This window comes from Canis lupus, chromosome 1, assembly GCF_048164855.1.
Source record: "Canis lupus baileyi chromosome 1, mCanLup2.hap1, whole genome shotgun sequence".
In the NCBI taxonomy this organism is placed as follows: Eukaryota; Metazoa; Chordata; class Mammalia; order Carnivora; family Canidae; genus Canis; species Canis lupus.
Window position 1 is genome coordinate 94098841 of NC_132838.1, and position 15505 is coordinate 94114345.

Sequence of the window (15505 nt, forward strand, 5' to 3'; positions counted from 1 at the left end):
AGAGGGTGGAGCAGTGCTGTCATTTCTGGTAGTCCTCTGTTTTATTTACGGACTGTCACATGCCTGTATGTTAATAAAATAAAAGGTTAACCAAACCTTTTATTTTAAGTAGGCTCCACATGCAGCAATGAGCCCAATGAACCCAGACCCTGAGGTGAAGACCCGAGCTGAGATCAAGACTCAGACGCATAACAGATGGAGACACCCGCGCCCCCATGGTGAACCTTTTAAAATTGCTTCCCTCACAATCCAAAGTCTGAAAGTCAGGGTCTTCCTCCTGTGGTGAGGACTTCATTCTTCTAAGGGACAGGGGCCCCACAGACAGCCCTTCCGCCCCCTTCCAGCCTCCCTCCTGCCCCCCAGGGGCATCCATGTGCAAATAACTGATAGGGCTGGCACTGGGCCCAGGAAGGCTATCACGGGAGGCCAGAGCTACAAGCTGAGCTGTTTTCCTGTGCACGAACCAGGGGTGAGGTTTGCTGCCTTTTCAGCTCTAGGCAAACAGAGGAGACAGTGGTGAGCACAAAAGAACATGATCTCAATCTTCTTGGGAAGGCACAACTTATTTATTTTTAATTTTAATTTTATTTTAAGTAGGGTCCATGCCCAATGTGGCGCTTGAACTCATGATCTCGAGATTAAGAGTCCCATGCTTTACCGACTGGGCCAGTCAGGCGCCCAGAAAAGGCACAATTTAAAGGCATCACACAAATTAAGAACAAATAGAAGTAACTACTGGTTGTAAGAACAAATTAAAGTAACTACTGAGGTGGGAGTTCTGAATGACCCAGTATAAACTGGACGGACATGCTTCGAAGGAATGAGAGAAAATACAATTCTCCTTTTCCTTTCTTTTCATTTCGTGAACAGTCAAGTTCAAAAGTCATGAAGTGGAAGGCCAAGCAAGCTTAGGACTTTGTGGGCTGCTCCTGGTCACAAAAGCAGGCAGGGGTGTCCTCCCAGGCCTGCCACATGGGTTTGAGGGTCTTCATGTTGAGGGGTCAGTCCATACCTACCTCTAGATGGAGTCACTAGCCAGGAGGCTGGGAGCACCAACCAGGAAGTGTGTCTCCAGTGGCAAATGCTCCTGTCTTCATCTGATGTCCCCTCCTCCAGCATGGGAAGAAGGGCTGCTCTGGGCATCAAGGAGCTATCCCCTGGGAACAGGAGGACCGAGTCTGGCCAACTTACAGGCAGCAGCTCTGGTCTCAGGGCACCTTTGGCCTCAGAGAACACAGTTTGCACATTCTGGGCAGCCTAAATGATAAGGCCAGCAGCCCTAGCAGTAATGTCCCTCTCCAGAAACTTAAGGGCCTCACCCTGATGGCTGGGGTGAGAGTAGCCAGCCAGAAGCAGGTTCCGCAGGCCACACAACATGTGTTACTGCCAGGTAGGCAAGTCTGGTTCAGCTTGTCCAAGGAGGGCTGCCTGGAATGGGGCAGGGACCATCCAGTCAGAAGCCCTGCACCCATGGGACAGGCCCTGGCCCACACTGCCGGACTGGACATGATGCCAGAACTCAGCCTCAGGATGGCTGTGACCTGCAAAAGGCAGACTTTGCCTTTCTCTGCTTGTAGCAGGTAGGGAGGTAGAGCGCACGCTCCAGATCAGAGAGAGGCAGATCTCTGTTCTCCTGATTGACAGGAAATCATGGGGGCAGGGGAGGTGCAGATCTTCCTCTTGGAAGGGATCTCAGCCTTGGAAGGATGGGAAGGAGGAGTTCCTCTTCGTTTTGTTCCACAGATAGCCTGAAGTGCCCGTGCTAGACGAAGGAGTCGTCAGAAGAAATCCCCTTCTGTCTGTCTCTCCTGCTAAAGCCAGGAGGGGTTAGGAGCAGGTGCTACTGGGGAAGAATTATGGCCAGATGCTTCTTCCCCTGGAGACTGTAGAAGATGACTCAATAGGCCAAGGTCAAAGCTGTTCTGTGCTGGGTCCTGTGCTGGGTCTCCAGCTGGGATGATGATTGTTCAACCACTGGCTGCCCAAAAGATTTGCTTCTCTCTGGGAGAGCTGGGTCTAAGGGGAGGGTCATGGGAGCCTGCTTCCCGGTGGCTGTTACTATGGTGATTCCAGGGCTGGTTAGGTCCAACATGGAACTATTTATTTATTTATTTATTTATTTATTTAAGATTTTATTTATTTATTTATGAGAGACACAGACAGAGAGAGAGGCAGAGACACAGGCAGAGGGAGAAGCAGGCTCCATGCAAGGAGCCCGACAGGGGACTCGATCCCGGGTCTCCAGGATCCGGCCCTGGGCTGAAGGCGCCGCCAACCCGCTGAGCCACCTGGGCTGCCCGAACTCTTGCTTTTAATTCCCAGATTTACTTTTGTCTCATATTCCTCCTCTCAGCACTGGCACTATGGTCTCCCCAATTGTTTAAACCAGAAAGCTGGACATGGTCTTGGATTCAGCCCTTCCCTGATCCCCTTTGTGTCCCCTGTCCTCACTGCCACCACAATAATCCCAACCATCATCATGACAGGCTGCCCAACAGCAGGAGACTCTTTATTGGTCTCCTTATTTGCTCTTTCACTGCTCTCACCCCCACTGATCTACACATCATCCAGGATCCACTAACCATCTCCCTACTGTGGTTCTTGGGCACAGCACTGTAGTTATTTCCTTCAGGCATTTGGCCCAAGTCGTACATTTATTTTGTTATTTACCTTGTTATCTGTCTCCCCCACTAGATTGTGGCACCACAAGGGCAGGGGAGCTTGTTTATTTGGTGCATCATTGTAGCCTTCCTGCCCGCACCATGCCTGGCAGAGTAGAGCATTAGTTTTTAGATGAATGGCAGTAGGCCAAAGAGTTTAGATTTGCGAAGAGGAGTTTCACACATTTTGGAAAAAGGACTAATGAAACATAAGGACACATTAGAGCATTAGAAGGAATGATGGAGGGGATCCCTGGGTGGCTCAGTGGTTTAGCGCCTGCCTTTGGCCCAGGGCGAGATCCTGGAGTCCCAGGATCAAGTCCCGCGTCAGGCTCCATGCTCTATTTATTCATAGAGACACAGAGAGAGAGAGAGAGAGGGGCAGAGACACAGGCAGAGGGAGAAGCAGGCTCTATGCAGGGAGCCTGATGTGGGACTCGATCCAGGGTCTCCAGGATCATGCCCTAGGATGCAGGTGGCGCTAAACCACTGCACCACCGGGGCTGCCCTTAGAGTTTAAAGGAGGAATTCCTATCTTCCCAAATATGTTGGGAAGAAGAGAGAGAGAGAGGCATTGATGTTGCAACCCGGATGAGCCAGGAAAATAAGCATTATTTCATCTCTTTGGGAAAAAAAAAATAGCATGGCTAGGGAAAACCTCAGATTTGAGTGAAAGATGAGCTCAGTTTTTAAACACGTTGAGCTTGAACTAAGTATTTCCTGTGGGCCACGGAGAACAGCCAAACTTCTTTGACAATTTGGTCAGCCATGAAATAGTCATAAGGTTTCTTATTCTTTTTTTTTTTTTTTTTTAAGATTTTATTTATTTATTCATGAGAGGCACAGAGAGAGAGAGAGGCAGAGACACAGGCAGAGGGAGAAGCAGGCTCCACTCAGGGAGCCCGACACAGGACCTGACCCCCGGTCTCCAGGATCACACCCTGGGCCACAGGCGGCGCTAAATCGCTGCCCCAAGGTTTCTTATTCTTGATTGCCTTACATGGAAAGTCAAGGAATTGAAATCAGTTCTATAAGTCTAGCAGAAAAGAGAGAGTTAAAGCTTCAAAATTTTAAACTCTGTTACATTTTTAAGGACACAGCCAAAGAGTTTTGAGGCATAATTTTGTTCTATCAGACATGACCACTAGTAGCTGTACCATCATCTATTGAATATGCAACGTATGAGTACCTGTCATAACCGTTAACTGCAACTTATGTATACTTTTCCGTGTTTTCCAAATTTTTCTATGACAGCATGTGGTATTTTTAGAAATTAGGGAAAAAATGAGAGTTTTCTTAAAAATATAAAGACTCACTGTGTCAATTTCTGAATGAATAGCTTTGGGGTAAGCACTTGCCTTTACACACCAAACATATGTAAGCACAGAAGTTACTAAATATTCCCAGAAATCACTGGAAATTTCCCTCCAAGAAGTACACACATGTTGATGTTTCTTGGAATTCTCTGCAGCTGGTTTCCTTTCTCTGGTTTCAGACTACTTAGTCCCAAAAATGACTGGGCTGGAATTATACAGTAAACCCATTGTTCCGATAATTCTCCCTGAAGGCAAAATTCAGGGATTTGTCCCTTTTTTTTTTTTTTTTTTTTTTGGTTATTATAGTCCCAGACCTAACTACTAGTTATTCTTCTTGATGTGGTTTTGATCTGTTGGAGGATTTTCACATCAAAAGTGTCTTTGAGGGATTTGTTTTATTGTGGCAGGGCTTCCATTGGAGCAGCAACCAATGTGGGGAAGTAGCAGTGGTGGAGGAGAGGGGGAGTAGAGAATATTGTATGCCAAATTCATAGTCCTCTTGGTTATTAGCCTGAAGAATGGCCCAGAGGTGAGTGGACTGAGAAAGAATCATCTGGAAATAATGACTTTGAGGATTACTGCAAAAAACTGGGTATATTTTTCTACTGAGAAGAAGGTAGTACATTGGGAATTTGTAGCAAGAGGGATTACATTTTTTTTTTGAGGGATTAAATTTTACTCACAGAAGCAATGCATTGCCGTAAGAGGAAGAATGAAGTCAACCTGATATATAAAGAACTTTCTTTTTAAAAGATTTTATTTATTTATTCATGAGAGATACACACACAGAGAGAGAGAGGCAGAGACACAGGGAGAGAGAGAAGCAGGCTCCATACAGGGTGCCGGAGGTGGGACTTGATTCCAGAACTCCAGGATCACATCCTGAGCCAAAGGCAGATGCTCAACCATTGAGCCACCCAAGTGTCCCTATATAAAGATCTTTTAAACAAAGGTCTCAGGAAATGAAGCACACTGCTTCATGTGACATAAGCTGTCTACCCGTGGACATTTTCAAGAAGATTCTGGAAGACTGTTCTCTGGGAATGGTACAGGAAGGCCATGTGTTGGACAGAGCATTGGGCTTTATTTCTCACTTAGGCTGCATGTCCATGGTGGACAGACTAGGTCATCCTATCTGTCCTCACTCCAGAACCCAGGCTAATGGAGTACCTACTAGTTCGAAAAATCCAGTTGCCACAGGAAAGGAAAAGAGCTTCAGTTTGAAAGTGACACATGTAATTTCCACTCAATTTCACTGGTGAAAGTGAAATGCATGGTCACACCTAAAATCAGGTGGGCAGCAAAATGCATTTGCCTTATTTTAGGCAAATAGAAATGGTTTCTAATATAAATGGCATATAGCTTATAATTTTTAAAAACTCAGATACGGTCAGCATTTGAAATGCTTCATCTGGGCTTGAAACAGTTTGATCTTTGTGCTTTTAAGTAGTTTCAACATAATTGCAGTTAGAGGGCAGGCTGTACAGGCCCTAGAATATGATGTAGTCCTAACTCGGTGGTTACGTCTAGGAAAAGGCAAGCTTCCGAAGTGGCAACAAACGGGAATCCACATATCAGGAATGGGGTTAGTTTTCTGACACAGAGCTTTGCACTTTAGTGTTAGTATTGTTGTTCTGAGACTATTTTTTATGTTTTGTGGAAGGAAACAATGGAGTAATTATGTTGGAGGTGCCGGAGAGCCAGATTTTCGCTATGGAATCAAAGAGGTACAAACATGAAGAACAATGAGGTTAATTTAATTTCGCCTGAATCCTGATTTTTGAATTGGAAGTACCACTATTGAGCTCAGTGTATTTTTTCTTAAAAAAGAAAGAAAATGTATTTTCCAGCTCTGTGTACTGAGAAAGCCTAGAAATAAAAACAAAGTAGCTAAGGAGTGCCCAAGTTATAACCTCTAATTACTACTTCCCAAGAACAGAAATCAAGCTTCTTGGAAAAATGGCTGATTCCAGATTAGGTATAGGAAATATACAAGTTGAGCCTGGAAGAGCATGTGGAACCAAGAAAGCAAGAAATTTATCAGGGAATGCTTGAGTAATGCAAAAAGGCTCAGCAACTACATTGAATGGTCTGTACCTGGAGAGGGGATACTCTGAACATTTTTAAGAATAGAAACTGCAGTGGATTGAAATACATCAAATGTGCCTGACTTCAGCAGCTCATATACCTGCAAATCCTCAAGGAACACCTTTGCAGAGCTTGTTATTTTGAAAACTAGAAGATAAAGGAAGAGATCTTATCTTTCCTCTATGAATTGCACTTAAGGTAACCAAATAATTGATGAAAGGAAGTTTCTCCTTATGGAAGTATCCCAGTTAATAAATAAGAATTTTGGGGATCCCTGGGTGGCGCAGCGGTTTGGCGCCTGCCTTTGGCCCAGGGCGCGATCCTGGAGACCCGGGATCGAATCCCACATCAGGCTCCCGGTGCATGGAGCCTGCTTCTCCCTCTGCCTATGTCTCTGCCTCTCTCTCCTCTATGTGACTATCATTAAAAAAAAAAAAAAAAGAATTTTGCATCCCCTCATGGATTAAGGGAGGTTTTGGCAATGATCATCAGTAACAGCCAGCACAAAAAGAACGGACATCTAGGTATTTATGCCTCATGACAGAAGTGCACATCCTACCTATAAAGTATACCTCCGGGACACCTGAGTGGCTCAGCGGTTGAGCGTCTGCCTTCCGCTCACGGTGTGATCCCGGGATCTGGGATCGAGTCCCACATCAGGCCCCTTGTGGGGAACCTGCTTCTCCTCTGCCTGTGTCTCTGCCTCTCTCTGTGTCTCTCATGAATAAATAAATAAAATCTTTCTAAATAAATAAATAAATAAGGTATACCTCCTGCAAAATCAGCAAGTAAAAATCAGTGACTCTCAACACTTTTGCCTTCCAAGAGACATTTAGCATTGTCTGGAGATATTTTTGATTGTCACAGTTGGGAGAGAGAGTGCTACTAGCATCTAATGGTTAGAGACTAGAGATGCTGCTTAACCTCCTACATGGCATGGGATGATTCCCCACAATGAAGAATTATTTGGCCCAAAATGTCAATTATGGTGGGCTTGAGAAATCTCACTTTATTTTTTTTTTTAAGATTTTATTTATTCATGAGAGATACAGAGAGAGAGAGGCAGAGACATAGGCAGAGAGAGAAGCAGGCTCCATGCAGGGAGGGAGCCTGATGCGGGACACGATCCCGAATTTCCAGGATCAGGCCCTGGACTGAAGGCAGGCGCCAAACTGCTGAGCCATCCAGACGTTCCGAGAAATCTCACTTTAGATCAAATAATCAATTTATATATAATTATATATACGGTGACAGGGGAACATGTCAAGTGACGTCACAGGGATGTAATCAACAAAATCAGATTGTGGGAAACTCTAAAAGACAACGTAGGTTTTTTTTTTGTTTGTTTTGTTTTGTTTTTTTTTTTTTTTTTTAGCAAATAAAAGGGTATTTCTCTTTTAGAGATATATACCAAAATATTTACAGATGAAAAGTTATGATGTCTGAGGTTTCCTTCAAAATAATTTACAATGGGTATGGGTGGATGAATGTGGGTCTAGATGAAATAGGACTGGCCATGAGTTAATAGTTGTTGAACTGGGTAGCTACGTATATGAGGGTTCACTCTCCAGTATGTTAAATTGTGCATGATAACAAGTTAAAGGATTTTAATCATTTATTATATAAAACGAACGGGAGGGGCACCGGGTGGCTCAGTTGTTTAAGCATTGCCTTTGGCTCAGGTCATGATCCCGGAGTTCCGGGATCAAGCTCCACATCGGGCTCCGTGCTCAGCAGGGAGTCTTCTTCTCCCTCTCCCTCTGCTTTCTCTCTTCTCCCCTTGCTCATGCTCTCTCTCAAATTAATAAATAAAATCTTAAAAAAATAAAATGATAGTGATAAAAAATGATAGTTTTTTTTTTTAAGATTTTATTTATTCATGAGAGAAACAGAGAGAGAGGCAGAGACACAGGCAGAGGGAGAAGCAGGCTCCATGCGGGGAGCCCGATGTGGGACTCGATCCTGGGTGTCCAGGATCAAGCCCTGGGCCGAAGGCAGGCACTAAACCGCTAAGCCACCCAAGGATCCCACAAATGATAGTTTAAAGAAGTGTTCTTTACTTTAAAATAAAAGGGTAGCACCTTTTTATTAGCGTATTAGTTATCTACTGTTGTGCAACAAATTGTTTCAAAACTTTGCAGGTTCAAGCTATTATCTCACACGGTTTCTGAGTATCAGGAATCTGAGAGCTTCTTTGCCAGATGGTTCTGGCTCAGCATCATCCACAAGGCTGCAGTGAAGATAGTGGCTGGGGCTGCCTTCACCTGAGGGCTGTACCAAGCCTGGATGATCCTCTTACGAGATGACTCACTCACATGGCTGTTAGTTAGATGCCTCAGTCTCCTGTTACATGGCTTCTTCTTCTTTTTTTTTTTCCTTAAAGATTTTATTTATTTATTCCTGACAGGCAGAGAGAGAGAGAGAGAGAGAGAGAGAGACAGGCAGAGGGAGACTCTGTGCAGGGAGCCTGATGTGGGACTCGATCCTAGGTCTCTGGGATCACACCCTGGGCTGAAGGTGGCGCTAAACCGCTGGGCCACCGGGGCTGCCCTACATGGCTTCTCTATAGTGCTGCAGAGTGTCCTAATGGCACAGCAGCTAGATTCTCTGGCAGCAAGCAATTCAAGAGAAAGAATAAGCACGCTGGAGTGCCTCCTGTGACCTAGTCTTAGAAGTCATACTGTCACTTCCACCATATTTTATTCATATTTTATTCATTAGAAGTGAATCACTAAGCCCAACCCATACCCAAGGGAAGGGAAATTAGGATCCATCCATTGAAGGGAGTTCTGAAGAATTGGTGGACACATTCTAAACCACCACAATTGGCCTCTTTAAAAATTATTTTTTTTATTTTAATGGTCTATGACATCCTATAATGATAGAAACTCTAGACTCAGAAACCTATGCTAGTTTAAAAAAGACTGCACATATATTGAGGGGTTACACCTACATCTTACGAGGGTAAGGTACCTCCTTATTTATTACTAAAAGAGTCAATCTAAATGGAACCCTAATAGTATATAAGAGTAAATAATTTTTAAAGGTGAAATGAAATATTGAAACAATTTGAAGGAAACAAAGAAGGATGAAGATTTCAGTTAAGGAAGTATGGAAGGAGGCAGGGGGCAACAGCCCCGGTGGTGCTGCGGTTTAGCACCGCCTGCAGCCCAGGGTGTGATCCTGGAGACCCCGGATTGAGTCCCGCCTCGATGCCTCTCTCTCTGCCTCTCTCTCTCTCTGAATGAATGAATAAATAAATATTTTTTGCTTTTAAAAAAGACTTTATCCTACCCTTCCATACTTCCTTTTTTTTTTTTTAAAGATTTATTTATTTATTCATTCATTCAGAGAGAGAGAGAGAGAGAGAACACCTGTGAACAGGGGAGGGAGGGACAGAGGGTGAGGGTAAGAGAGTCCCAAGTAGACTCTGCACCAAGCACAGAGCCCGACAAGGAGCTGGATCTCATGACCTGGAGATCACAACTTAAAACCAAGAGCCAGGGCAGCCCGGGTGGCTCAGCGGTTTAGCGCTGCCTTCGGCCCAGGGCGTGATCCCAGAGACCTGGGATCGAGTCCCACATCAGGCTCCCTGCATGGAGCCTGCTTCTCCCTCCGCCTGTGTCTCTGCCCCCCGCCCCTCCCCCGTCTCTCAAGAATAAATAAGTAGAATCTTTAAAATAAATAAATAAAATAAAACCAAGAGCCAGTCACTCAGCTAGGGAGCCACCCAGGCGCCTGGGATAGGATAAAATCTGAAGGGTAAACTAATTTGCACTATGACTAAAAATTCTCACTGGAATGAAAGCAGAGGAAATACATAGGCTTGTTACAAGCAAATGAACAAAGCCAACTCTTAGTTTCTCATCTTCCAAATATCTCCAGGCTCATCATAATCAGAAACATTCACAGTGGGCTGGATGTAATCCTGTAGTTTCCTTTATAGGAAACCATATCTTGTGTAAAATGCATGATATAAACTGAACAAGGATACTGCTTCCTACCCTCCTCTTGGACATTCACCCTAGTCCTGTGGCAACTCGCCGATGTTCTGTGACTTCCTTTCTGCATATCTTTCTCCTCCATCATATCAGAGAATCCCATAAAGAGTAGCTCCTGGACTTCATGCAGCATAATTACCGGAGATGCGTATTTAAAGACAGTTCTAAAGCCAATCCCACCCTTACCAGACCAGAAAAATCTTAGATTGTGCCCCAGAAACATGCATTTTTAATAAGATCCCCAAGGTGAACTTGTTCTGTATGATAAAATTCAAGAATCCCTGTATCAGATCGTGAACATGAGAACAGGATCTGAATCTTACTCATCACTGTGTTTTTGTTGTTGTTGTTGTTGTTGTTTTTATCACTGTGTTTTTAGTTTCTCACCTGTATCCTTGTACTTTTCTAGGCATTGGCACCCGTAGCATGCTGGCAGGTGTTGGATAAATGTTCATGGAATTGAACTGAGTCAGAAAAATTTCCACATCTTTCAAGTTTTAACTCCACTAATTCATGAAGAGATTTTATGTTGATGAGACTCTTTGGCCTCATTTGTTTTGGTGAGGTGATTGTGTACTGTTTTTGCCCATCCAGCATCTATTATCTCTTGTGATAACAGCACTCTTTTTCCTTAGGGGAGCCACTTCCCTCTCCTGCTTCCCATAGTCTTAGAGGCACTGGCAAGACTTTCTCCACAAAGGAAGTGAGTGTGTGTCCCAGGTTTGGCCAATCAGGGCATACATGCCATGGGTTCAGAAATGGGTATGTGACCCGGTGAGAACTCTACTCCAGATTTGCTAGTGCTGCTGGAAAGAGGCCTTTTCTCATTAGGTTTGCTAAGGTGGTGGAATGTAAGTCTGGACTTTCCAATGACTATCTTTTTTTAAAAAAATTAATTAGTTAACATATAGTGTATTTTTTAGTTTCAGAGTAGAGTTCAGTGATTCATCGTAGCATACAATACCCAGTGCTCATTACGTCAAGTGCCTTCCTTAATGCCCATCACTCAATTACCCCATCCCCTTACCCACCTCCAGTGACCATCTTTGTCTCCACCTAACCTACTAGTGGTCTCTACAGTTTTGCTTGTTTGGGACACTTCATATAAATGGAACTGTCTAATAAGTGGATTTTTTCTTTCTCTTTTTTTGATAGATGGCTTATTTGACTTAGCATAATGTTTTCAAGGCTCATCCATGATGTAGCACGTAGAGTGCTTCATTCCTTTTATTGCCAACTAATATTCCACTGTATGGATATACTCTATTTGGGTTTTCCATTCATCAGTCAGTGGACATTTGGGTACCCATTATCTTTTCATGGATCACTAAGTTCCTTTTTATGGTTAAATATTTTTCTAACAGTGAAAAAGTTGTAATGCAGATGGTTCTGAATCAAATATTGGAACATGTGATTTGATGAGTGGTGAGTGTGATTTGACAGAGATAGTGAATAAAATATGAGAACTTTTGAAAGTCATAGAAAAATCAGGGATGTATTGTTTATGTAACAGTTTTATGTTTGTGTATTGGGCTTCAACTCACATTTGAAGTTTTGTAATTATAAACCATAATGTTTTGTAATTATGATGTGGCTTCAAGATTGGCAACTGGTGCCTTGAAAATTCTGCTGTGTTTATCACCTGCTGATCATCCACTTCTCTGTCACTTTCACAGTCAATGAAGATGGTTTAAGATTGTCTATAAAACAAGACTCAAGTTCCTTATCCCTCACCCCCGACCCAAAGGCTCTGAAACAAGCACACAGATGTTTTCAAATTTTATCAGTGTTTTTACTGCTAACAATGACAGGAAAAGAGAGTAAATATCATAATCAGTGGGTCTCTATGAATCATAAAAAATATTTATTTATTTATTTTTATTTATTTTTTATTGGTGTTCAATTTACCAACATACAGAATAACCCCCAGTGCCCGTCACCCATTCACTCCCACCCCCCTGCCCTCCTCCCCTTCTACCACCCCTAGTTCGTTTCCCAGAGTTAGCAGTCTTTATGTTCTGTCTCCCTTTCTGATATTTCCCACACATTTCTTCTCCCTTCCCTTATATTCCCTTTCACTATTATTTATATTCCCCACATGAATGAGAACATATAATGTTTGTCCTTCTCCGACTAACTTACTTCACTCAGCCATAAAAAATATTTAAAAGCACTACTTGTAGTTATCCCTAGTCATCATCTCAATGTTATTGGGACTCAGATCACCATCTTATAGTTCAATATCCCAATCTTCTTCTTTTTTTAAAAAAGATTCCAATAAATAAATAAATTAATTAATTAATTAAAAAAAAGATTCCATTCATTTATTCATGAGAGACACAGGAAGAGAGAGGCAGAGACACAGGCCGAGGGAGAAGCAGGATCCATGCAGGGAGCCTGATGAGGGACTCGATCCCAGGTCTCCAGGATCACACCCTGGGCCGAAGGCAGGTGCTAAACTGCTGAGCCACCCAGGGATCCCCAATATCCCTATTTTCTTAGATGTTCCCTTGAGGAAGGGGATCTGCATGTCTTAGAGGTGCTGGACTAGTGCCCTGTGAGTTTCTTGGAACTCTGAAAGTCTATAATCTCTACCAACTCCTCAGTTACTGCCTTTCATGATATGTTTAACTAATCAGGAAAGGGACAAGGAGCATAGACTGCAGGAGCCAGACAGACTAGTGTATTAATTTTCTGTAGCTGGGTAACAAATAACCATACACTTAGTGGCTTGAACACATACTCATTATCTCACGGTTTCTGTGGGCAGGCATTTAGGGATGGCCAAGCTTGGTGCTATGCTACAGGGCCACACAAGGTTGTAATGAAGGTGTCAGCCAGGACAGAGTTCTCATCTGCAGGAGCCAATTCTACATAGGGACTATAATAACTTGGATGTGTAGATTTATGTATTTCATCAAATTTGGAAAGATCTGCTCACTATGTTTTCAAATATTCTTTCTGCCCCTTTCTCTTTCTTCTCTTATTCTGCAGCTCCAATCAGGTGTATGTAGGTACACAGGAAGGCATCCCATACATTTTTGTTTGTTTCTTAAGTTTCTCAAAGAGTGATCCTTAAGCCAGAAGCATTGACACCACCTCAGAAGTTGTTAGAAATATAAATTCTGGGGCACCTGGGTGGCTCAGTCAGTTGAGCATCTGATTCTTGGTTTTGGTTCAGGTCATGTTCTTGCAATCATGAAATTAAGTAAGCCCTGTGTTGGGGCTCCATGCTCAGTGGGGAGTCTGCTTTAGATTCTTTCTTCCTCTCCCTCCCACTCATGTGTTCTCTCTCTCTCAAATAAATAAATAAACAAATAAACAAATAAATAAATAAATCCTAAAAAAAAAAAAAAATGTAAATTCTTAGGCCTTGTTGCAGATGTATTAAAGAAACTCTGGGGTCCGCTTCCACCATGGCATACCGTGGCCAGGGCCAGAAAGTGCAGAAGGTGATGGTTCAGCCCATTAACCTCATCTTCAGATACTTGCAAAATAGATCTCGGATTCAGGTGTGGCTTTATGAGCAAATAAACATGCGGATAGAGGGCTGTATCATTGGTTTTGATGAGTACATGAGCCTTGTATTAGACGATGCCAAAGAGATTCATTCTAAAACAAAGTCAAGAAAACAACTGGGTCGGATCATGCTAAAAGGAGATAATATTACCCTGCTCCAAAGTGTCTCCAACTAGAATGAATGATCAGTGAAGTGAGAAATTCTTGAGAAGGCCACGTAGTTTGTTTTTTTAGATGTCCTTTGTTGGGAATATAGTTCTAAAACCCTTGTTCGTATTGTTTTGATTACCTTTATGTTCTTACCAGAGGACAATAAATGCTGTGGGATTGTTTTTATTTAAAAAAAAAAAAAAGAAAAAAAAAGAAAGAAACTCTGGGGATGAGGCCCAACAATCTGTGTGTGTGTGTGTGTGTGTGTGTACGTGCGTGCGTGCATGTGTGTGTGTTTTAATTGAAGTTGATACACAATGTTATAGTAGTTTTAGGTGTACAACATAGTATTTGACAAGTCTACATATTATGCTATACTTACCAAAAGTGTAACTACCATCTGCCACCACACAACCCAATTACAATATCATTGATTGTATTCCCTACCCTGTACTTTTCATTCCCTTGACTTATTCATTCCATAACAAGAAGTCTGTACTTCTTACTCCCTTTTACCCATTTTGCCCATCCCCCTAAACCCCCTTTGACAACCACCAGTTTGTTCTCTGTATCTATGAGTCTGTTTCTGTTTTGTTTGTTCCTTCATTTTGTTTTTTTAGTTCCACACATAAGTGAAATCATATAGTATTTGTCTTTTTCTGTCTGAGTTGTTTCGTTCAGCATAATACCCTCTAGGGCCATCCACGTTATTGCAAATGGCAAGATCTCATTCTTTTTTATGGATAATAGTCCATTGTGCTGATGCATCATGGACCTCTACCTCTGAAACCAATAATACATTACATATTAATTAATAGAATTTAAATAAAAAATTTAAAAAAATAGCAAAAAAGGAAAAAGTAAACACTGAAGATACAATGATAAGATACTTTATTTATTTAATTTTTGAAAGAGAGAGAATGTGAATGGGGGAGGAGTGGAGGGAGAGGGAGAGAATCTCTAGGAAACTCTCCGCTAAACATGGAGCCAGATGTAGGGCCTGATCTCACCACCCTGATGTCATGACTTGAGCCTAAATCAAGAGTCAGACACCCAATTGACTGAGCCACCAGGCACTCCACTATTTCTGCTGTAAATGATAGAATATTGTCCCTGCATTCACTAGATCATGAAGTGTTTTTAGAAAGGCTGCACATAAACAAGTTATAAAAGGGTTTATATGCAAAAATGTAGTTGTGAATAGTTATTGTGGGGGCCCAGAGGCAGAGCATTGAACACAGAAATTCATCTTAAAACTGGAACAGTGTAAGCATCAGTTCCAGGCTGAGGTGAGAAAAAGCCTGTAGAACCATTGTAGTTTGGATAAAAGAGATAATGAGATAGCAGAGTGGGTGGACATGTGGTGTTGAGTAAATTTCTCCATGGACTGGGAAGAATTCATTTCTACTCTGGTCTCTACTCTGTTCCATTGCTGAACCAAGTACACTTTTATCCTTGTATTATCATTATCTTTGCCTTTATTTGTGGAAGTGATTACAAGGCAAGATATATGTCATTTATCATTTAGGGTGAAAGAAAAATCTATGAAAAGTTTGTAATGGATAATTCCAAATATAAATGAAGGTAGAGACAATTGTATCATAAACTTTTATATACTCATAATCCAACTTTGGAGCTAGTTGGGGTGAGGACCAAATAAGATTATGTATGTAACACCTTTAGCAGAGAAGAGAGCCTTAGTCTCACCTTTAGGGATTTGACCTGATGCAATTAATTGTGGGGTTGATTTCACAGTCTGTGAGGCTGTTGT

At 42.4% G+C, this 15505-nt stretch overlaps 1 protein-coding gene across 1 annotated transcript; it reads left to right on the forward strand.

The window, feature by feature from the left end:
* Positions 1-13449: 13449 nt before the first annotated feature.
* On the forward strand, positions 13450-13955 carry LOC140621925 (small nuclear ribonucleoprotein E-like). Its single transcript, XM_072807379.1, has one exon. The coding sequence runs from the start codon at positions 13482-13484 to the stop codon at positions 13758-13760; it is 279 nt and encodes a 92-aa protein (XP_072663480.1). The 5' UTR covers positions 13450-13481; the 3' UTR covers positions 13761-13955.
* The last annotated feature ends 1550 nt before the right edge of the window (positions 13956-15505 follow it).

Excerpts from the sequence above, each read along its gene's own strand:
- LOC140621925 (XM_072807379.1), top strand. The coding sequence starts at position 13,482 with ATGGCATACCGTGGCCAGGGCCAGAAAGTGCAGAAGGTGATGGTTCAG.